The sequence below is a fragment of the Poecilia formosa genome, unplaced genomic scaffold, assembly GCF_000485575.1.
Source record: "Poecilia formosa unplaced genomic scaffold, Poecilia_formosa-5.1.2 Scaffold203, whole genome shotgun sequence".
Lineage (NCBI taxonomy): Eukaryota > Metazoa > Chordata > Actinopteri > Cyprinodontiformes > Poeciliidae > Poecilia > Poecilia formosa.
Window position 1 is genome coordinate 694,675 of NW_006800142.1, and position 23,244 is coordinate 717,918.

General features: G+C 38.9%; 1 protein-coding gene across 1 annotated transcript; it reads left to right on the top strand.

The window, feature by feature from the left end:
* The first annotated feature begins 9,836 nt into the window (after positions 1–9,836).
* Positions 9,837–17,621, top strand: mbip (MAP3K12 binding inhibitory protein 1). The gene is made up of 9 exons (XM_007567053.2): positions 9,837–9,994; positions 11,282–11,404; positions 12,067–12,267; positions 12,856–12,952; positions 13,389–13,454; positions 13,703–13,861; positions 14,020–14,117; positions 17,354–17,392; positions 17,476–17,621. Exons 1-9 carry the CDS (start codon positions 9,875–9,877, stop codon positions 17,581–17,583), a joined length of 1,011 nt encoding a protein of 336 aa, XP_007567115.1. The 5' UTR covers positions 9,837–9,874; the 3' UTR covers positions 17,584–17,621.
* The last annotated feature ends 5,623 nt before the right edge of the window (positions 17,622–23,244 follow it).

The window sequence follows — 23,244 nt, forward strand, 5'->3', positions numbered from 1 at the left end:
CACACACACACACACACACACACACACACACACACACACACAAAAGAAGAAGAAAAAAAAAACAAAACAGCACTGCCACACACCAACTTTTTGATTTTATTTCCCATTTTTATGCTTAACGTGTTATACGTACAAATCAATGTCAGCAGCCAACTCCCCCTGGGCTCGCCTCCTCTCGTGGCTTTTCCAGTGCAGGACCAGTGCCTGCTGTGTTTTGGCAGGAAATCAATACGAGGGAAAATCTGTTCTAATCATCTGTACATTTACCATCACAATCAACAATCAAAGCTAAGTCCTGGATCTTTATTTGTAGGCCTGAACTGAACAATTTTCCCACTGTGAAAGGCAAGCTAAATTAGAACCCTTGGTTCCTGTTAGTAGCTCTTAATGGCTCTGATTTGTGAACTGCTAAATGAGGTTATGTAAATTGATCCTGAATGTAGGCAGGGGCCCCCAGGTGACAGGTGCAGCTGAAGGTGGGGGCTGGGATGCCGACGTGAAGCAGGAAGGGGTGGGGGGGGCGTGGGGGGGGGGTATATGTTCTGATTTGCTTGTGGGGGACAGGTTTGCAGACTGAGGTTAGATGGATTATCTGGGAACTTTGAGGGAAAAGTAAAATATCCGCATCTGTTGAAATACGCTGTACACTCTTTTTTTTATTTATTTTTTTTATGTCGCACTTAAGATTCAGAAGGATTTATTCATAGAAACTGTAACAGTGGTGGAAAGAGCTGTTGCTTAAGAGCCACTGAAGTACACATCCCCCCATTTCACTTTATATTTCCTAACTGTGCCTCGTGATGGATAATGTTTCAGACATCATTACGACACAACCATATTTATTAAACCCTACACAACTTAATGTAGTTGAACAGAAACAAAGTGCAAGTGAAAACCTGATTCGGATGTAATATATGTTGGATGAATGTATTTGTACAGAAAGAACCAAAAGTACAGTTACATATATGAAACATATTTATTATGAAGCTTTTTTGTTTGTTTACCTAAATCTCGCAATGCCTTGAAAAACGTTTTCACATGATTTAAGCATTTATTTGCAGTGAGGTCAAAACCTTTCATGTACTTTTTGGCGATTTTATGCAATAAACCAACATAAAGCACCGCAACCGCAGAAGAAAGTCTGATGAAGACTAAACCGACTTTAGACTGGGATGGAGGATCAGCTTCCAGTAGATCAGCAACACCAAACAAACAGCCAGAGTTACTATGGCGATACCATGTTGTAGGTCAAAGCACATACCAAAATGGTCCAGTCAAAGTCCAGACCTAAATCCAAATGAAAATGAGTTGCGAGACTTGAACGTTGCCGTCCAGAGCCCTCTGCATTACACAACTGAGCTGTTTTGCAAAAAGGAATGGGGCACAACATTTTAGTTTCTAAATGTACAAAGCTGAAAGACTCATAACCCAAAGAGCTGCAGCTGAGCCAAATGCTGCTCCAGAAAGGATCAGCTCGGGAAATCTGTCAGTAGACTGGATCCAGGATGTGTTAACACTGGACCTAGAAAGAAAAACATCACCAATGCACTGGGGATCCAATCCTGGATCTACAAAACCTGCATATCTTGCAGTTATTATGTCAGCCTTTGACTAGTTGAGGTTCATCTGAGACTGGATCATTCTAATGAAGGTCAGTCAAAGTCTGGGTAAATAACCTTGTTGAAGTATTATAAAATGAGAAAAGTGGATAAATGAATGTGTTCAAACCCCAGTGAACTACAGCGATGTATCACTGGACCAGAATGGTTCTGTAATAATAAGAGAGATAATAAGGAAAAATAAAATAAAATACTTCCAAGAAATGATGCTAAAAGTGGTTCAGCAAAGTCATGGTTTTTTTTCCATGACTGAACTGACGGTCTCTAAAACGTTCTTTTCTCGTTGCTCTGATTCCTTTAGGAAAAGTGCAGAATGATGAAACCACTTCAACTCTTTAAATGTTCAGTATACTGCAAACGAATTCAAACTTTTGCTAACTAATTAAGATCTGACCTAAAATATTGCCAGTTAAAAACTTTAATTAGAAAAAAGATTTGATGTGTTAATTTAATCTGAAACCAATGCAACATCATAATCGAACCGGACCTCATTATTACACTGTGGTGTTAAAATTAATACCTTAAATGTAACATATTTAAATACTATAAAACTAGTGCCACTCCTCATGGCTGCTCCCTTTTTTCTTTTTCTTTTTTTTTTTTGTTTTGTTTTTGGTTGTTTACCTTCTTGCATTTGTAGCTATGTCATGCATGGCGGTGCATGTCTGCTGCTTGGCAGACAGCCATGACTCCGATGGGTCTCTATAGTTCTGACTGAAGATGTAATAACAAGGAAACTATCAACATAGAGCCTCTCAGGGAAAGACTGCTGAGTGATTGGAGCACTCTGAGTCACTGCACTTCACTGCAGCCATTTAGGCTCCGCTGAGTACCATCTCAGCTGCATGGAGGACAACATTCGCAGACTGAAACATGTCATATGACAACTTGGTCATTCCTCACTTAAAACACTGAACCTGGGCAGTGGAGGAATGCCGTTCGTAGTAGATTGGCACTAAAGATGTTTTTGGAAATAATGTGTCATTTCCCGTAAGCCCGTTTTCTTCTCAGTTTTAGTTGCTTTGAAGCTAACAGGGTCTTTGGTTTTTATTGTCTGAATATTTGGAGGGTTGATGACATGGAGAGTTTAGACATACTTTGAAATGCGCATATGTGTCAAACACAAGGCCCGTGGGCCAAATCCAGACCGCCATAGCTATTTTTACGGCCCTCAGGACTCCAGAGGGCCACATAAACAGAACTTTAAGAGAACAGTTGTGTCCTCATTTCATCAGTCAAATCAAATTGGTTTTTATTTGTACATTGCCAAATTACATCGGTGTGAAAATATGTTAAATATTATTTAATTTTAACAAGTATACTCATCAAATGCAGAGACAGATGTAATATTTTAATAGCTCGTTTTTGTCAATACCTCTTTGAGGACATTTGTGATCGAGCTAAGTTTAAATCCGGTAACATTTTTCTTCATTTTTTTCTATTACTGCCACAACTTTGTACAGGTTTATCCCGTGAAATGTTGAGGAAGTTGTGGTGGTGATGTGTCAAAAAGTGGAAAAGCTCAAGATACGTCAATAATTTTCCACAGCGCTGCAAAAAAAAAGAAAAGAAAAAGAAAAAAATCATCTGAAAATAGTTCAAGTTCAAGACCTCTTAAACTGGCCTGCGTGTGAATGCAAGCCAGAGTCAAACTAAAGCACCGGATTTTCCTCCACCTGGTTGGAAAGGCACCAGGAATAAAAGCAGGTTAATAATATTATGGGGATCTTCAGCGCTTTGTTCATATTATTAACTCTCTTGACAGTCAGAAGTGGCTTTAAGCAATCACCTGCCTACCAACTATTAGAGCTAACTTTCAGCGGAGGCTCTGCCGAGAGTGGCGTTTTCCTCATCACATTAACTCATTTAGTTTCGTTGAATGGGTTTGCCTGGGTTTGGATTTAAAACGCTGGAGAAATTGTTCCTTCTGGCTTCGCTTATAATATTTATTTATGCAATGTGCTGCATTGTTTTAAACTCTGTACTCTCTACACAGGTCAAAAGTTCAAACTGTAAATTATTTGTAGTTAGTAAAATAATAACTAACATTTATAACATTATATTGCATGTATGCCTGCTATTCCTAAGGAACATTCTTTCACTGCAAAAATGTCCCTATGAGAAAATAGCATCTCACACATTTAGTGGAAGTACTTTTAAAATGAATGAATTTAAACAATCGGATGAAGATTTAGAAGTGATAGCTCTTTCTGTACAAACACCTGGACGGTAAAACAGTCAGACTCATCCTCCTCTAAGTAAAACAAGACAAAAGCTTCCCTCTGTAATCCGCTTGTCTCCCTACATGCTGCTCATCTTCCATCCCGTCTGTCCTTTCCTGGGCTTCATGCTCTGTCAGCATCATCTGCCACGGTGGGGCAGCCGCGGGCCAAATCTGGACCGCCATAGCTATTGGCTAGCTATGGCGGTCCTAGCAGACCTTTTCATTTTGCTGCAGGTGGCTGAAGCATTGTTGTGTTTTTTTTTGTTTTTTTTTTGTTTGTTTGTTTGTTTTCCAGAGAAACACTTGTTTTTATCTCATCAGATAAAAACAAGCAATCGTTACGGCATCTGTTTTTCAGACAACAAACCAAATTTTGTGCTTTTTTTTTGTTTTTAAAGATTGTTGAGATAACTCAAAGGGAGCAGTTGCTTAGCTTTCTAAATGACGCGTTAGGTCTTTTTTTTTTGGCGTCGCAGTAAAATTATTTCACTAATCAGAACGTCGGATGTCAGAAAATATAAATGATGGCCTGACAAAGTAAGGACAGGATATTTATTTTCCCCCTGGATGTCCATTCAGCAGTAAATGAAGTTAGATGTAAGCCTTACGCCGGTACAAAACTTGTTCAAAATCTGTGGTGAAATGAAATCCCAAGGGTGTTCCTCAAGGTTGAGTATTTGGTCCTTCATGTCTTCGCAAAATATCTTATTTTATCTTATTTATCTTATAATCTTATCTAATTTAGTATCCTGTTTTTGAAACGCATATAAAATGTTTAATATAACCTGGTAGACATATTCAACATTTTTGTGAACTTACTAAATGGAAGCTGCGGGATTTACACTCGGACTCAAAGGGTGGCACCAATGATGAGTTTTTTTTTTTTTAAATTCAGTGAGAGGAGATTTACAATCCATTAGGATAAATTGTTTCTCAGGAACCAGAGGGTGAAAAAAAAAGCTGCGCTAGTATTCCTGGTGTCACCTGCACAAAAAAATAAACAACCCGTATTTTATTTTGGCGGATCAAACTGACGGCCCGCCAAACCCGGAACAGAGGTGAACTCGGATCTCCTCCATTGCTGTTGCTGCCATTTTGTTGCTGCTGCCGCTGTGGCTAGCTGCTTGTAGTGATGGCCAAATGAAGCCTCATGAAGCAGAGAAGCTTCCCAGCCCATTGCTTTGCCCAAAGGTTCATTACTTGGTGGTTCATTCATTTCTCACTAGAGACATCTGCTGTTGAAACTGTGACAGGCTTGTCACTCAGATAGACATACTTAAAAAAATTAGTAAATGCAATTTTGTCCCAGAGTTTTTGTCAAACTCATGTTTAGTAATGAGAGTCAATTAAATCCTACTTAACTAATCCTTTTTAGTCATTAAAATTATTTGTAGCCAATCCTGGTGTATGTTGACTATCAGTAGATGTTTTGTCATTGACTGACTTGACAATACACATTTGTTTTAGTGTATTCGGAGGGAATATGAATGCTTGTTGGGGCAGACAGTATTTGAGTTTTGATTTGTCTCCTGAAAAACTAAAATTCTTCAAAAATTCTCTTTTGACTCTCCGATCCCCTATATTTTGACACATCAGGCCAGAATTTTACTCTTCCAACAACTTTAAGTCTGTTTCTGCTGTTCAAGACTGATATATCTTTGCAGAACAAAGAAATATTGGAAATTTCAAGAAGGTGTGAATTTTGGAGGTGAAGGGGTTAATTCTTTTTATTTAAGAATCTTGTGAGGATCATCTCAAAGTCTTCCCTGATGTCAGATGTTTTCTTCTTGCTGGCTCCATGTCAATCAAGTTTATTTGTGTAGCACATTTCAGCAACAATGCAGTTTCAAAGTGCTTTACATAATAAAAAAAAAACACACAAATATAAAGTCACAAAATATACCATATCAACAGTTGAGAAAACCGGTAACAAACATTACATTTTGATGAGTGCCATCATCAAAATCGTTAATAACACATGAACTATAAAATGTTTCTTTTATTTCTGCCACTGCTGAAGACAAATACTCCTTTGATACGCGATCAAATTCAACAACCCATGCCATGAAGCAGCACGGCTCATCACGCTTTTATTTTGAAAACCGACACGCAAAATGAAGCAGTCATGTGACCCATGCAATGCGAGGCATCGTTTCTTGCTAGTCACGTGGTTTTCAGCAAGCCGACACAATCCTCGGAGCGGGGCTACATCGGACACCCCCCCCTTTTTACTCGATACAGGCCTCGAAGCCTGGCTTCAGGTAGCCCATCACTAGCTGCTTGTGCTTGGCGTCTTCCAAAATCGCAGAAGAAGACGGCTGGATCGAGCCAAATTAACACAACCGGAAGATTACATTGAGTGTTTTCTGGCAACCACTAGACGGTGAGTCGTTTGTTTTACGTACTTTGTTTTCAAGAAATTACTTCACTTTTGTTTAGATTTTCTTCTTATTCCCCCCTTTCCTCTGCCTGGACAGTTGAAAACACTTTCACCTTCTACGAAAATGAATCAGTTTGCAAAAATGTAGAGGTAGTGACAGGCAGAGGATTAACTAACCTAAAAGTAATATAGATATTAATGAAAATGTATAAATATATATGTTTTGGAGAGGTCCAATAGCCACAGGAAATACTTGAGCTATGTTTAGCCATATTTCCTCCTAGGCTGTGCCCAACGCTCTGGGTCACTCCTTTTTGGCAAGACATAAAAACGGCTGCACCGAAAAATAGTTTGGTGCATTACAGACAATCGGATCATTTTTAAATGGTTGGGCTCTTGTGCTGCCCCTATTTCTGTGCTGCCCTGGGTATTGAGCCATGTTACCCATATGAAAAGAATCTCAGTGCTCTCATTTCAGTGCCACATTTCCCCACAAAGTTCAGGAGAACAAAACCAAATTTATTGTATTGCTCATACAAAACAGTACATTTAGCCTTTTGTTCAGCTGTTTGGGAAATTAGGATTTTTCTGTAACACTTCACCTTTCAAAAAAACAGCAAATCACTTGAGCGACCTGCTGATACGAGATTCACATTCTTCTGTGAAAATCAAATTTAGGAGCCTAATTTTTGCTCTGATGCATTCTTTCTGTGCATTTCTTTGTCAAACATTGGGTCGTGCTGAGTATAGAAACTACTATTTTAAATGTAGTTGCTTAGAGCTGTGGTTGGATGTCACTGTTTGTAGCTGCAAGAAAGAAAACCGCATGTTGAGTATTGCAAGCAGAAATCTATACTTTAGAAGTGAAAGAAGGTTCACGTTTGATTCAAAGTTATTAAATGCATCTTAAACCCATACTAATTACATATTTAAAGTACTATATCAGCTATATGTTGAAACATCTGTAATGTAGAATTTATTTTCAAAGAGGAGTACTACTTGTGACTTAAAAAGTACTGGTATTTCAAGTGGAACATAATGACATAAATATTACTATTCGCTCTATTTATAACCAGATAAGATCATGGGGTGAAAGCCCATGCCTGCAAAATGTCTACAATTAGATTTGAAATGTTAAAAATAACTAAAACGTATCAATTTATTCTTTAGGCTGCAGACACACCTTAAGTGCCACGTTTAGGAAAAAGAAAATTCAGCTCTTGATTCTGCAGCTAGGGCAAATTAAAGATTTTCTTCTTCTTTTTTTTAATTTCAGAGCTCCTTGCTGTGTGGGAACATTTAGCAACTGCTCAGCATGTCAAACCATGTCAAGTGTTACAGTTCCTTTCCTGTTTTGGGGTGAAAAAATATCACCCTGCAAATGAATTAACCGAAAAAGGGCTTATCGTCAGACCCCTTCCTGAAATGATTAACCCTTCTAAAAAGAGCATTATTGAGTTTTGAGTGCATGTGCTGTGCCGTCTCTTTGCCTGTAATTGTTCTTTTTCTGTTGTTTCCTTCATCAGTCTCTCTCTCTCTCTCTCCCCCCATTATATGAAAAGAAGGGAAAAATGTCTGAATAGAGGAGGGAGATTTTCCCACAGTCACTCAACTCAGAGAAATACACCATTGTGGCCAGGTTCCCATCCCACTGCCCTGCTGCTCGGTCCACCGATGTCAGAGGCACAATGTTCTTATAATTAAGTGCTCATTCTTTAGCCTGTTTGAAAAGTATGTGATGGAGAATATAGTCAAATGCAGCTACGAGAATTCCCCGCAGACAAATAGCCAAGTACTACGGATGTAATTGTAAGTCAAGGACATAAACGGCAGTTTGTTTGTTTTGTTTTTTTCAGGAAAATTAAAACGGTATAAAATTCTTTGAGCTAGAAGGGGACAAAATCTTAAATAACCTGCTCCTTTCCTGCGGCAGCAGAATAAATACATGGATCTATCTATCTTTAAATACATTTCACAAAACAAAAAAATAAACCAAAAGAAAACACCTACATACAACACCATTTTTCTCAAATAGTTTTATTCCATGGGTTTAATAGCAGTTATATGATTTTCCTTTTAAATGAAACAGCAGATAAACATTTTTTTTAAATTGATATCCAGATTTGACCATAGTCTCACTATATAAACTGAAATATACTTTTAATTTTATGCTATTTATATGTATGAATTCATTTATATGTACATATAATTTCAATCAAAACCATTACCATAACTAAGTTTACATATTTAGTCATTGTTTGATGTTACTATATGTGATTTAATTAGTAGGCTTTTGTTATGCTGTTTTGCACCTACATGTGCTTATTGCTCTTCCTTTTCGCAAAATAAAAATGTTTTAGTGTCAGAAACGTTGATGTTTCCCAGACTTTAGAAGAGGATTCAAAAGTGGAAGAATAAGTGAAAATATATATATATATAATGCAAAGCACTGATTAATGCAGAACATTTCCTTCGCAAAAAGGTCTGCTTTGCATAGTTTTTTATGTATTCTATATGAAATTTCATGTTAAGTTCAAAATTATTATTTATTACTGAAGATCCATTTGTTAGCATGCTAATCAAATCATTCCCCTTTCATTTTTCAAAAATATTACACTTTTTCTCATTAAAAATAATGTAATTATTTGTTGGATAAATAATTGCATTTTGAGTTCAACTATTTCTCCAACTATTATTTTTGCACAAGGATTTAAATGTAATTTTCTGAACAAAATGCCATCAGTAAACAAATTACTTTCAACTTTTCTAGTTTCTGCAAAATGTAATAAAAATACAAATTAAAAAGATTCTGTTTCAACACGGAACCTTGTAGAACTCCACATTTAATCTCAACTTAATCTTGTCTTTCAAAATTATTATATTAAAACAGCTTTCCTTATGCTAACCAACCTAATGAATGCCTGTGTAGTAGTTAAACTGTTGCAGCACGTCTAAGTGCTGAAACTTCTTTAAAATGTTTTATGTCAATCACTATCAGAAGTAGGAAATAAAAGCATTTAGGAAAATACAAACTCAAATAAAATAAAACTATTAAAATAGACATAAATAACAAAGTCAAGATGCGAATCAGTGTTTTTGTGACAGAATTTGTGCATCTTTATTTTAACAGGAAGACAAAGAATGAGCCTAAATTGTCATCATTCTACAATATTCTGTGTTCTATTAAATCTAAAGATTCTCCTGTTTTTCACATGAGGGACGTTTAGCAGAAACATCATTGAGACTTATGATTACATACGGTTTATTATAAGCATCAACATGCAGGATTTACACATATTTTGCACTGAGGAGAGTGAGAATATCCTATTGCTTAAATTTAAAATTCATCATTCTTTTTTACAGTGCAGTTTGCGCAGGGTTTTTGCAAAGAAAAGTTTTAATGCCTTATTTATTACGTCATTGACTTCAGTTCATCTCGGCATAAATTAAATACAACACATGAGGCTGTTTATTTCCATTTATCCCAAAAATTACAACTTCGAAAAATCCTTTTATCAGCAAGTGTTCGTGCTTTCCCAGCTGTGGAGCTCTGACCACCGGGGCTATTCAGTACGTAGTCATCAGTCACGTGACCACGTTCATGGTCTTCCAACCAATCAGCGCGTAGTAGTTTGAGGTCCTTGAACAGCAATGGCGGAAACAACAAAGCTAAGTGGAAGTGACGCTCCTCCCAAAGAACCCACTGAAACGTCCAGTTACAGGGACTGCGTGGATGTGATGCTGAGGCACCTTTCAGACTTTGGAAAACAGGTTGGTTAACAAGGTTTAAGTTGAATTCACTCCGAAAATTGGGCCTCTCAGTCTGGGTCGTTAGTTAGCCTCATGCTAATACTTTTAGCAACCTGACGCTAGCTTCGGCTAGCTCCCCGTTCATTCATTGTTTTGATGCTGTTGGACTGTTTTGCTTGGTTCTCCGACAGATTTTAATACTTATAACTCCTTAGATATGCGTTAACAATGGTTGCTACTTAAATTGTGTCACTTAGTTTTGCTTTCTTCTTCTTCGACTGACCATTAATAAATGTAGTCTCATGTGCAGTAGAAATGCTTGATATTATTATTAGAGTGGACAGAATAACGTTACTTAGCACTGAAATCCTGCAACATCTAGCCCGTAAATCTTGTCAATTTCATTTTGAAATATTTACTGTTTTTTTTTTTATTATTATTTAAACAGATGTAAATACGATACTTTAAATAACCAGCCATATTTTAGTTATGCTTCAGATTAAATTAAATAACCATAAGAATGAACAAAGGCACACCCATTATGGATTAGGTGAAAAATATAAAAAGTTTCTTCTGTGTAATTCAATACTCATCATTGCATTGTTTATAAAAGGAAATTAATATCACAGATAAACTAATTTTTGCATTACCTGGACAATTTTTTTCTTAAACCTTTAGTATTCCTTTAGTAAAAATTGGAGCAAACTTTTATTGAGCTCATAATATACTGTTGCCCAGAGAGACCGGTATTCCTGTCAAGTGAAGTAAAAAAGAAAAAGACCCTCTTACTGTGTCTAGGGTATTTACATTTCTTTAGCCAGTATTTATCTGTAACTGATTAATATGAAAATGTCTCGTTATTACTAATAATTAAAATTTTTGTATATTGAATTTTCTTCTACTTCAAGTTGCACCAATTAGCCAAACTTTGGAACTGGCTGATTTTTACCTTGAAAATCAGGTAAAATCCAGACAAATTTTATTAAAACGAAGACGTTCCACTATGTTTGTGTTGTAAAAGCATCAACATACTGTTCTGAATTGAATAAAAACTTAAATAAGAGAAATGGGAAAGATCTCCTGAATTGTTTTCTTATTTAGATCAATCAAAACTACTAAATGCACATCATTTATGTTTTATGGTCTTTAAGAATTAAACAGAATTGGAATAAATAAAAATACGAGAACGGTATCAGCCAGGAAAAGTCAGTACAGTACAGTCCTACAATCTGCATGTTATCATCTCCGACCTATTTAAATATTCTGCATTCCTATGTTAAGTTAAATTTTGGTATCGTTTGCTTTCAGGTGAAGCTCTGGTTAGGGGATACTGCTTTGAGAATAGAAGTCAACCATCGCGCTGTGAATCTGTCATCATCTTCAGAAGCTCTTCTTCACGGCTGTTTGCAGGAGCATATTGCCAAATTACAGGTAAAATGGAGGCGTGTTTGCTAGTTTATGTAACCGCGTCAGTGGATGAATTGTATCATTTGACTGCCTGGTGGTTGAAAGTGTTTACACAAATGGATTCACTACAAAAACACCAAATGTTACGAAGTCTTTCTTTTGTTGTCCAGTTTTTAGTGCAAATATTTTGGTGCACTTGAAATAAGACAAAACTAACTTACAAGTAACTTCTCAGCGAGTAGCAAGTTTTAAATCAATAATTCTTTAATATTAATAAACAAAAACATTAGTTTCACAGGCGGATTATTTCACTTATGGAGAAATATCTTGTTATAAGTGAAGTAATCTGCCAGAATAATAATAATATTCTTCTTATTTTTATGGAATTATTTACTTATAACAAGCTCCAATTTTCTGCTAAAAAGTTATTTGTAAATTAGTTTTGTCCTACTTCAAGTGCACTAAGATATTGGCACTAAAACCAGACAAAAAAATACTCTGTAAGATTTGGTTTTCGTAGTGTTTGAATTGATGACCATGATGCGATTATTTGCAATAATGAAGAGCTATTGCAGTACGTATCATGGGACGCTTTTCTCTGTATTATAATACAGAAATATCTGGTAATATTTGTAACTCCTATTTATTCCTAATTGGCTAACGTGTTATCTCTCTGTTACTTGCAGGCTGTCTCAGAAAGCCTGAGGTCGCTCATGGAGTCTGAGAGCGTCGCGTCTGCGAAGGAGAGCGCGTCGGACAAATATGTCGCGTCACCCTCCCCTAGGGAGCAGCCGGCTGCGTCGTCAGAGCTCCGCCGGCCCGGCTCCGAGGCTGCCGAGAGCAAGACTGATGACGTCATGGTCCAGATCCGAGCCGGAAAGTCAGAGGTTGGTCGACGTCGACGCCGGATCCGTCAGCTGTTCTGGTGGTGACATTTTGGAGCCCTTCACGCTCTCGTCAAGCCAAATGAATAATCATAAGTAATTGCTCCCGAGGATGTGAGCGTGACGTGCGGCGAGCGCTCGACGGGGACCTGATAGACCGGGTTTCGACAGAGAATGAGGGGTGCTTTAGTGCTGTGCTGGGGTAGAACAGACCACATTGCTAGAGGGTTTTGAGAGAGGGCCAGGTCCTTGATGGATTATGAAGTGGATGCTCATTACTCTGAGATTGCATGTGGATGAAGGACAAGAGGCGGCATTCTGTTGTGCATTTATTTTGGTAGCCAAGCAAACCATATTCATATTCCAGCATGTAATGATTGAAGCAATCTAACTTTTTTTTTCCCTTTTTCTTTTTTGCTGCCTGAATTTAATGTCTTACGCTGCGTTTCTCATTCTATGTAATACAAATCACCACATCACCCTGTTGCACGACATTAACTAGGACAAAAAAAAAAAAGAAACATTGCATTCTTCAAACCGATCAGTACCTCATCAATCTATTGTGTCCTATTATCTTTGTTGTGTCTCCAGATTGAGCGGAGAATATCTGCATTTATGGAACGCAAGCAGATGGAGATCAATGAAAACAATGTGCGCGAGTTTTGCAACGTGATCGACTGCAATCAGGGTGAGAACGGAGGAGAGGTTGGGGGTGTGGAGGAGGGCGGGGGGGAGGAGAGGGATAAAAGGGGGTGAGGAGGGTGGGCAGAGGGGGGCAGGGTGGAGAGGGAGCCTGCACACAGATTGCCAATGTTTGGGAGAGAGCTGATTTCCACAGGCGAGAGGTCAGGCTGAACTGCTCCAAGAGGGGGCCTGAAGTAGCTAACACGCTCGGCCTTAAAAATGCAACCCGTTCTGTGCAGAAAAACATGAGACGGGGGACCTGCTTGAAATTCAAAGCCCGTCTGAGACACCAGTAACACAAAATCACGAGAAGCTGCAGTTCATGTGTGTGATGGATGCTTTTTTTTTGTTTTTTGTTTTTTTTTTCTTCTCCCACACAAGACATTTAATTAAACTGAGATGATCTAAATGCTATTTTTGTGGAATTTTATTTGTTGTAGAAAACAGCTGTGCAAGGACGGACGCAGTCTTTACGCCGTACCCGGGTTTTAAAAGCCACGTAAAAGGTAAGAACTGCTGATGATCTGCTGCCGTCACGGGACATCAACACATACACGAGTCTACATTAATAACAATGAAAAAGTGAAAGTTGCATGCAGAGTGTTGCATGCATGTCCACCAAATATTGCGTTCAGTCTGTCGTTTGCGGTGTTGCACGCCGCAAACGGCGACCACAACCATGAGAGATGTTGTTCGCCTCACTCCCGACTACTCCCGAGTTACAGCCTTTGTTTATGTTCCTATGGCTGGGCAGTCACACGAGTAGTAAACACTTACGGGCCCCAGACTCGTAGCGCCGGGGGCCAAGGAGATGCTGGGGAGCCTCAGAAGGGGCCAACAACCCGAGACTGTGGAAACGCAGCCATAGAGGAGCGGCTCCAAAACATCGAGGCTCATCTCAGACTCCCACCAGGTGAAACCTTAAAAAACCTTTGATAATGCTTCAGATTTTGACATGAAATGACTGAAACACGTGCAAGTTTAAAAAAGTAAGATAAAAAAAAAAACAAGAAGTATCTTTCATAAAAATGTGTTCATGATGTATTTTATTGTTGTTGTTGTTTTTTCCAGTGGGGCCAGTCCCTTTGAATGTTTACCAGAGGCTGAAGAAGATGGAGGATCGCATCCTAGAGTTAGAAGGACTCTCTCCTGAGTACTTTCAGTCCACTGTGAGTCCTTGGGATGTATAATAGATATAGAAGACTCTTTTCCTATCAATTCGTACTATTATTACACATGCAATAAAGCTATATTGTTGGAGCAGGAAGAAGTGGGCTAGTGAATGGATAGATAAAAAAAAGCTATTTTCTAAAGTTTATAGAGAAAGTAAACATTTAGTCCCATCTGTTTCTGTTGCACACAGACGTTAATGCATCTTTTGTGGAAGTTTATCTGATTAACTATTTTTTATGGATTCCAGAAGTCTGTCCTACATTTAAGAGAAACTTAAAAAAAAAAGTTGTATTTTCACCTTGCCACAAGCCATGTGAAAGCAAACATGTGGAAGAAGGCCTGGTGCTCAGATCAGACCAGAACATGTCTTTTATTCTGACAGATTCTTATACTTGTGTTGTGGAAAACACCTTTAGCACCCAGTATGGGAGATCTCTGCAGGAAAGCTGGTCAGAGTCGATGAAGCTAAATTAACAAAAGCAAACGCAGGGAGAATATCCGTTAAGAGGCAGCGAGAGAAATTATTATGTGCAGCTAAAACGGAATGGCCCAGTCAAAGTCCAGACCCAAATCCAACTCTTGACAAGCGTGGCTCATGAATGCTCTCCATCTCGTCCAGGCCTTGTATCGACTCAGCTGGGCTGAATATAAACGTCTGCTTCAGAATTTGGCTCTACTCTGTGTTGGTCAGTTGCATTAAACCCCAATAAAATTCCCTTAAACTTGTGGCTGCAAGGAGACAAAATGTGGAAAAGAAAAAGTTTCTAAGAGGGTACGAATACTTTTACCGGAGCTGTAAATGTCAGGGAACTCTGCTAGTGACCTATTTGCCCACTTAGCTGCACCGTTTAAATCGCAGGCAACACATTCAGATTTACCTTCCAGCATCCACTCAGCGTTCCCAACACTTAACCGTCCTCTCTTCGGAGCCCAGGTGTCTATACCATTTCGTGCAATTAGCGCAGCTTGTAGTGTCGCGTCTTGTGTCTGAGCTGAGGGTCTTTGCAATAGATCATCATAGTGTCACTATATATGTGTATATTGCTGCGATTTTCACCTCATTTATTTGAGCCCATTTAGGCCACTTCAGTCTCTGCTATTGTCAAGCGGCAGTCGTGCGCCTCCTCGGATTTAAATAGTCATTTCACCTCCGAGGCACACTCGCTAAACCTAAAGTGATGTCTCCTTTGCACCAAGTTTTACTTTATGTCGTTGTTTACCTTGGCTGTGGCAAAGAAAAGCTAAGAGATTCAGCTAACAGCTGCGCTGGACATTTAGATTTGAAACTGACTCACCTGCCATTTCTTTTTTGTGTGTTTGAATGGAAGATGACAGCTAAAAGTGCTAAAAGTAAGCAGGAACTGAGATTGAGTATGTGTTGAAAAGAAGCTTTTAAAGGGCATTTTTAAAGGTTTGCAATGGCCAAATTGCTACGTGGAGTACTGGTTCACAATCGGTTCAACCTGCAATCTACTCACCGAGAGGAGTTTCTGCGAGACGCTAATGGAGTTTCATCTTTTATGCTTCAACACATTTCGCTACTCGAGTTGTGCTTTGGTGGATTAGAAACAAAAGGCATCTACTTGGGTTGCAGGTGCTTGAACATTTAGGCCAGAGCAAGTCCAGTCAACTTTATTTATTCATATGTTAACCATAATCATGATTAGGGTGTTTTAAGAGGCAATTTTTTTTAAAAAGTGCAAACAACTATAGATTATCCAAAACAGACAAGGATATAGTCATGAAGAGAAAAAGAAATAAATGAAATGAGCAAAAACACAGTAACATGAAATTTAGGTTTTGTTCCAGAAAACTTTGACAGTGACGGAACAAAATCAGATTTCGAGTTGATTCTCAGTTCAGGTAAAGCAGATCTTTACCTGAACCGCCTGAAGGTGTGCCTGGGATTTATTCAGTAAGCGTTTCAGAAACCAGATCGTTTCAAGCTTTAAATCGATGTATTTTAAAATCAATGTTTTGTTTACGTGGACGCACGCTCAAAGCTTTTAGTTTTACTTCGTGGCCTAGCATCAACTTTTTCTTCTAGCTGAAAATGTTTGTTTTGATAATCCAGGAAAAGCGATCTAACATACTAGAAGTAAAAACATATTGTCACCTTCCTAAGATAACGGCCCAAGTCATATTTTGCCGTAAGTATGGGGGGAGAAGGGTTTGCCTAAAATATCTTTTGGAAAGAGAGAGGGTTATTTTTATTTTTTATTTTTTTGCTAAAATCACTTTTGGCACAAAAAAATGACTGGCCATTGGCTGTTTAGAAGGATCTGACTTTGTTCCTAAGACACAGCATGTACATTACAGTTTGGTTTTTGCCATACTTCCAACATTTAATGTTGCAACAAATTCAGTTGAGGGTCAATACAATGTTTGAGGTTAACAGGAAACACAAGAAGAATCTCTTGTTTTTAGACTACGGCAGCAAAAGTTAAACATTAAAGATGCTGACGGTAGAAAAAGGTGAGCTTTTCCTCTCTTTTTAGTCCAGATTCTCAGATGGTTTCATGTTAAACCTGCGAGGGATCAGCACAGTCCATCAAACTCGAATTGATAAGCTAAAGGAGTCTGTCCAGCGTGTTGGTTGTCTAAGTGTGCTTGAGATGCTGCATGTCTCCTCATACTAGTATTTCTCAGCACAGCATGCCGCTTCTGTGCAAGTGCCGCTCTCCATCTGCTTTTGACTCGCTGCATGTTTGTGTGAGCAGAGCGAGAGATGTCGAGTGTCTTTGAATAAACGAATGAAGATGGGGGTCTTTTATATTCGGAGTCTCCTCCCCCATCCCTCCTCTTGTTTTTTTTCTCTGCTGTAGTTTGGTGTTTAGTGAAAAGCGGCGCACAGTTGGCCCATGATTTTAGGAACAACATTCTAATACTCGGCATAGAGAAGGCTCCATAAGCGATTCTAAAGGATTTTATAGACGGAGCGAAGCAGATGCCAATTTAAAACATATTGCTAGGAGCAGTAGGACCTCTCCTTTTCCACTGTAACCAAGAACGTTTGCAGAATAATACCCCCACAATTTTACTCCCTCTGTTGTCAAAATATCCAATAAGGAAAAATATCCCAAGGGTTTCTCATAAATCGCATGCTGTGTCTAGTTTGCTTTGTATTAATCCCTCTTTTTTGTTCCAACAAGTGACTCAAAGTCTGTAAGTTTGGCTTCTGCTCAGAAATTTGCACAAATCAACAAGTGTCAATGTTTGCTTTGCGTTGCAGAGTCACCTCCACAAGCGGCCTAAGACGTCCCCCGCTCAGGTCAGCACTTTTCTGTTTTCCTCTGAGCAACGTTTCATCTGTTTGCCGATCAAATTTCATCATCCGATCTGTGTCTCCTCCAGGCCTGCACTCTCACAGAGCTGGATGAGAAGATCAGCGCAGTGAAAGCGGCGCTCCTCAAGAGGGTCTCTGAGTTTGGGCCGGGATACGGGGCAGATTGTCCGCTCTGATGCACGTCTAAGCGCAATAAAGCCGGTCAAGAATTCAACATAAGCGTCGTGTGCCTTTTTCTCGGCGCTCGCCAAGTCATCAGACACGTCAATAACTTTTAAAACCACGCTGATCCGAATACAGTTTGTCCTTATGACCCGTTTATTCCTCTGTTCATTTACCCACCATTAGATCGAAATCACAAATATGCAAATGTTTATATTTAGAGTCAATTGATGCATTACAATCAAATAGTTTGATGCAAATTTGAATACATGCTGCTTATTTTTATTATAATCATAAAATTACAACAGTTTAGCATATAATTAAATAGGAAAAAGTCATGTTTCTAAGGAGGCCCAGGTGATTGCATAGAGTCACTGACTTTGCAGCAATCCCTCATTTTACAGAGAAAGAGTTGCTGACTTTTGTGATGAAGAAGTTTTTGCTGGCCCTAAACTAGATCCAGATACTTTATGTACTCAGTTATGTGCCACCATATATGGTGGTGAAGGCTCGTGTTGGGGTCTTTTGGGATTTTTGTATTTCTTTTTTTCTTACTCAGGAAAAACACAGATATGAGCCATGAATTAGGAATACACCAATTTTCAGTTTTGCTGGCTGATCATTGATCTTTAAAAAAAGAAATTTCATGTCTGGCGATTCCCATTTTGACGTTTTATTGTCTCTAAACTTCCTCCAAATGTAGCGACAAAGTCACTAAACTGCGTGACTCTTGCTAAACCGCACGACGTGAAGAACAAAAATGGACAGCGACTGATTTTCAGACCTTCACAGAAGTGGATAAAATTGTTTTTTCATGCATATGTCGCCCAATCATCCAAAATTAAGAAAACTATCGGAACACCTATACTATGAATACAGTTGTCAACTTGAAGACATTTTTATCATTTAAGTTTTATGTTTCATGATTATGAATTATTGCATTCTGTCAAACGCTTGAATCCACCACTTAAAAAAAAAATACAAATACAGGATCACGTTTAGTTGGAGTTTAACATGAAGCCAGTTATTGATCAGGTATCGCCTCCTTTTGGTGTCTATGAAATTAATAAAATCTGTACTAGAAGGGCTACAGCTGATCAAACCCAAAAACAGGAATCATTTCAAGAGAAGGAATTTTTTCCCTTCTCTTCTTTTCCGAAGTTTCAACATTTGCCTAGAGAGTCGGTGTCACTGCTGTCATCATGAGGCGGTGGCTGGTCGTCCTCCACATCGGTATGTTCTACCAGAGGACTCTGCGCTTTTCTCGGCTCCGTCTCAAGAGATGAGAGGAGTTTCAAGAAGACGGGAGTTTAACTTTAGGACAGTTGCCTCCAAAAGTCACCAGTGTGAATGGTTCTGACCAAACAATCAGAAAAAGCCCTGAGAGATCCATTGGCGGGCATAGTGCTGCACCATGTGGAGTCCCTGCAATTAAATGTTTTCAGGAATGGTTTGGTCTGGCTGTGTCACTGATTTTTGTGGATTATCCACCTCCTCTGTAGCTGGATAGTTTTTCTTTTCTATCAAACATTGTGGCGTCTTTGACATCCAAACACACGACACAGTCTGTATCAGTGTATTCAGTTATTTTGTTATTGAGCACCGATGCATCATCGAAGGATTTCCCTAATTTTTCTTTCTCTGTAATTGTTCTCTAAATAGATGCTTTTGCTTTTCTTCTTTGTTAGATAATTGGTATATCTAATTTAATCACAATTTAGGAGTGAACAATGCAATGTGACAACAGTTTGCTTTCATATTTTAGTCGGGTTACCTCTAAGCAATCTAGAAATAAAAGTAAAGTGTATTATTATCATGATAGATGCAAAACCTCTATGCAATTTATTTTAAAAGCTTCAGGTCTTGTTTTGAGTTTAAGTATCCGTCCCTTCAAATTAAGTTATTTTGTTGGTTTAAATAGAAACTGTATCAAACCAAATTATAATGCACTCTTAAATAATTCTGAAAATGTTTTTTAAAATCAGAGACTTGGTAATTTAATCTTTGGTAATGATGGGAAGGTCTGTGTGTGTGCGCGTGTGTGTGTGTAAGTAATCGAGACGAACCTCTGTGAGAGAGCACCTGATTTATCTTCCCGACCGCTGTGTGACGATGATCACCCCTAATGGTTGTCATTATAACAAATGACCTGATTACTGCAACTCTGTTTGGAAAACATACTGGAGACCCAACAAACCAGCATTAAATGGGACGCCGCTGCGTTTGACACTGTGACATGTACATAAAAGGCTTGTGCGCGTGGATTTTTCACCAAGCAAGTCGCTGAAGGAATAATTATGCGTTTCCCCTTTATGAGAAAACCTGAAGAGCTGCTGAGTTTTGGGGAAAACTCGTCTTTGATTTGACGGTTTCGTATTTATGTCTTGCGTCGGAGACATGTCTGTCTTTTAAAACTTTGTAACCCTCATTAAAGCTCACTTTTAATTTTCAAATTAGACATTAGTTTTACATTTAAAATTACATAACTTAGGAAAAAAAATACAGCGAATGATTTAACGGCAAAAAGATGGAGCTTTGTTGTGCTGTTTTATTTTTGCATTACTGACTGAGATATTTACTTTGCTAAAGAGCTTTTTGTGAATCCTAAGAAATTGAAGACAAAGGAAGTTCAACATGAACCATTGTACGCTTCAATAAGGAGTTTGTGTGGAAGTGCTAATGGTGCACACGTAACACCCACTACAATTATTCTAAAAGCTGCGCACAAAAGCCTGAAAAAGGTAGTTGTTGGGCTACGTGACCCCAAGAAACCGCTCTTTGCTAAAGTTGTGAGCTTTGGAGATTTTCTCCTCCCTTGATCTGCTGCCATGCTGTTTTATGGCTTACCAAAAAAAACAAAAAACATACTGTACGTTACAAATGAAACACATTGATCAGAACCTCAAATCTCATCCCATCATGTTCAGGTGTTGGTTGTGATACAGCACTGTTTGTGTAGTGTGTGCACATTGGGATGAAGGATGTGCAATATTTTGTGTCCAACTGCATCGGATGAGTTGAGCTACCTTTGCTGTGACGTCACTGTCTCGTTTGATTTGTTTTCTATATCTCAAGTCGCAGCAAACAATCCAGGGTTGAAGGTTCAACGCTAGCCATGTGCCCCCTAGTGGCCAAATAATAATTTGCTTAAACAGAATAAGTCGTTTTTGCATATTTGCAGTTTGAATAGTGACTGAGAGCTATCCACAGAACATACACTGAAATTTTGTGATTTTCTTTTTATTCTGACATTATATAATTGCAGTAAAAGCAACATTTCTTTTTATTTTAACAGTCGTCTTAAAAAGTGTAACCAGATCTACATGCACTTCATTCCAATCAACAGAGCAGCCAGTTAGCAGGTTAGAGACGTTTATTGCAGTTGCTTGATCTTTTAAGTATATTAGGAATGAGCTTAAAGGTTTGATCTTTACAGTTTTGTGGATACCAAGTGGTGCAGTAAATGCACCAGGTAAAATATCCCTTGTGACTGACCTGGATCTTTTCACGACTGAGTTTACTTTTATCCTTTAGTTTTTGTGTTGGTCACGCCTTTTTGAACTGGAACAATTTCTCTTTATAATGTATGGAAGTGCACGTGGGGGAAAAGTAACAAGTTCATGAAAGTACTAAAAGTACATTATCTCAGGTACTTACTCTCTACAACCCAGAGTGGTTTTCATTTGAATAGACATAGCAAAGGCAAAGTTGTGTTCTGTCTAAACAGCATAAGGTTGTTGTTGATAAACCAGTGGTGAAAAACACATCTACATAGGACATATATTGATGTCCCTTTGCTAACCAAGCCTACCTTTCGTAGTCTTTCGTTGTATTTTTGGGTCATGTTTGTGGGAGGCAAGTTTCTCAGAAAAGAAAGAAAAGCCTCATAGTGTGATCTTCTTTAAACAAAATGCGTGGAACGTATCAGCCTGACTACGGTCAATATCTTCGGTTCAAGCAAGTCCTGGGAAGTTTGTGTTTTTGCTAAAACTTGAGAAAGTCTTTCTAGTGAGGAAACGTTTTAAAGCGAACGATGCTGAAGGTGTGACAAACTGACATGTACAGAGAAGTCCACCCTTCTCACGTCTTCAGAAATTACTGTAACTCCCCTTCCTCTTCTTTGTTTTCGCTCTTTTTACATCCTGTCACGATTTATTTCAGACTTGATTGATGGAGTGACCTGAATAAAACAGAGGATCTTGCATTGTGATTTTGGTTTTTGGGGGGGAGCGGAGCTTTGAGGGGGGACGATATTTCATTCTTGAAGCGGAAATGAGGAAGTTTCTTTTCACCCCGTCTTTCAGGTGTACCCCTCTTGTTGACGGCTCTGTCCGTCTCTCTCGCTCATACAACTGGAACCCTTGGAGCAACGAGGGGGCCACAATGTGCAGAGAAGGGGAGGCGGGGGGGCACTTGAGCTCTGTCGATATGAATGTGGGGAGAGGGCTGGGTATTCTCATTGTTCCCTGGAAGCTTTTGTCTCAGACACAGCCCCCTTATGAGGGTTAATGAGGACAAATTGGTCTGAGTGTAACAAATGGATTATGGAGCGGGACAAAAGCTTGTATTTGGTGTGCTGCTTTTGTTGGGATCCACCCATCATCTGCCTACTGAGCCAAACGCGCAGAGAACAGCCTGCAATGACATGGATTGCTAAATATCTTGTGATTATCTGGTCCTAGTGTGAAGATACACCTTGCATGATACCTTTTTTTTTTCCCATTAAAATGTCATATACACAACAATGTGGTAAGTTTTCCCTGATTCCTCCCGATGTTGCTGATTTCTTAAAGTCAATATGTTGACATTAGTGTCAGTGGTTAGTGCTGCGGCGTTGGATGGGCATAGTGTATCCTTTTAAAATCACAATGAACCACTCACTTCCTATTGACTCTATGTAATTCCTGCCTGTCAATCAGTCCCCTCTTCTGCTCCGTGTCTTGAAATGTACTTTGGAAGCCCGGTAAAAAAGACACAGAGGTGTTCCTTGTCTTCTGTGCGTCCAGTTGTATTTTTTTTTTTTTTTTTGTGGGGTCGAAGGAGAGGATTCATATCCATTCATATCTCGCAAACTCTTAATGGGCTCCAAGCCCTCCAAAAAGAAAGCTCTTTCCTGTGACTAGTCAGCTCCAGTCTTTATTCATCTGTGGCTCCGTGTCAAAAAAGACTGTTGCTCGTTTGTGCCCCGAACAATGAGGAACAAGGCTGAATCTCTGGCTGGGAACAAAAGACGGAAAACAGGCTTTTCACTCTGCAGAACATTAGATTCTGACACATTTTGCCATGGCAGTTTTTTTTTTTTTTTCTTCTTCTTCCCCATCCTGAGTGCTCTGGCTCCGGTCTTATAAAGAGACCACCTGTTGGCAACAAGCCTGTTCTTCATTACTGACAGGCCTATTATCGCAGGATGAGGAGCACCACAGGCTAACTTTTTTAAGTTAACCCTGCTGCAGTTTCTAAACCTCGCCAATTGGGAAGCACAGATTACGTGATAGCACTGGAAAACCTATTTCTGCTCATAATTTTTGTATGTTGCGCATGAGTAAGGGGCTGTGCGGGAAGTACTTCATTCATGTCCTTGTTAGTCACAAATGTTACGAACCGTGGGGCTCGGATGTGGACAGATTAAATCAGCTGCAGGGAGGGATTCTGAGCCACTTTCAGGGATTTTGTGA

What these genes read in the sequence shown, in the direction of transcription:
- mbip (XM_007567053.2), top strand. Translation starts at nt 9,875, where the DNA reads ATGGCGGAAACAACAAAGCTAAGTGGAAGTGACGCTCCTCCCAAAGAA. An exon ending in TCCGAGCCGGAAAGTCAGAG is followed by an intron (nt 12,268 to 12,855) that starts GTTGGTCGACGT and finishes TTGTGTCTCCAG; the next exon opens with ATTGAGCGGAGAATATCTGC. An exon ending in TTTTAAAAGCCACGTAAAAG is followed by an intron (nt 13,455 to 13,702) that starts GTAAGAACTGCT and finishes ATGGCTGGGCAG; the next exon opens with TCACACGAGTAGTAAACACT.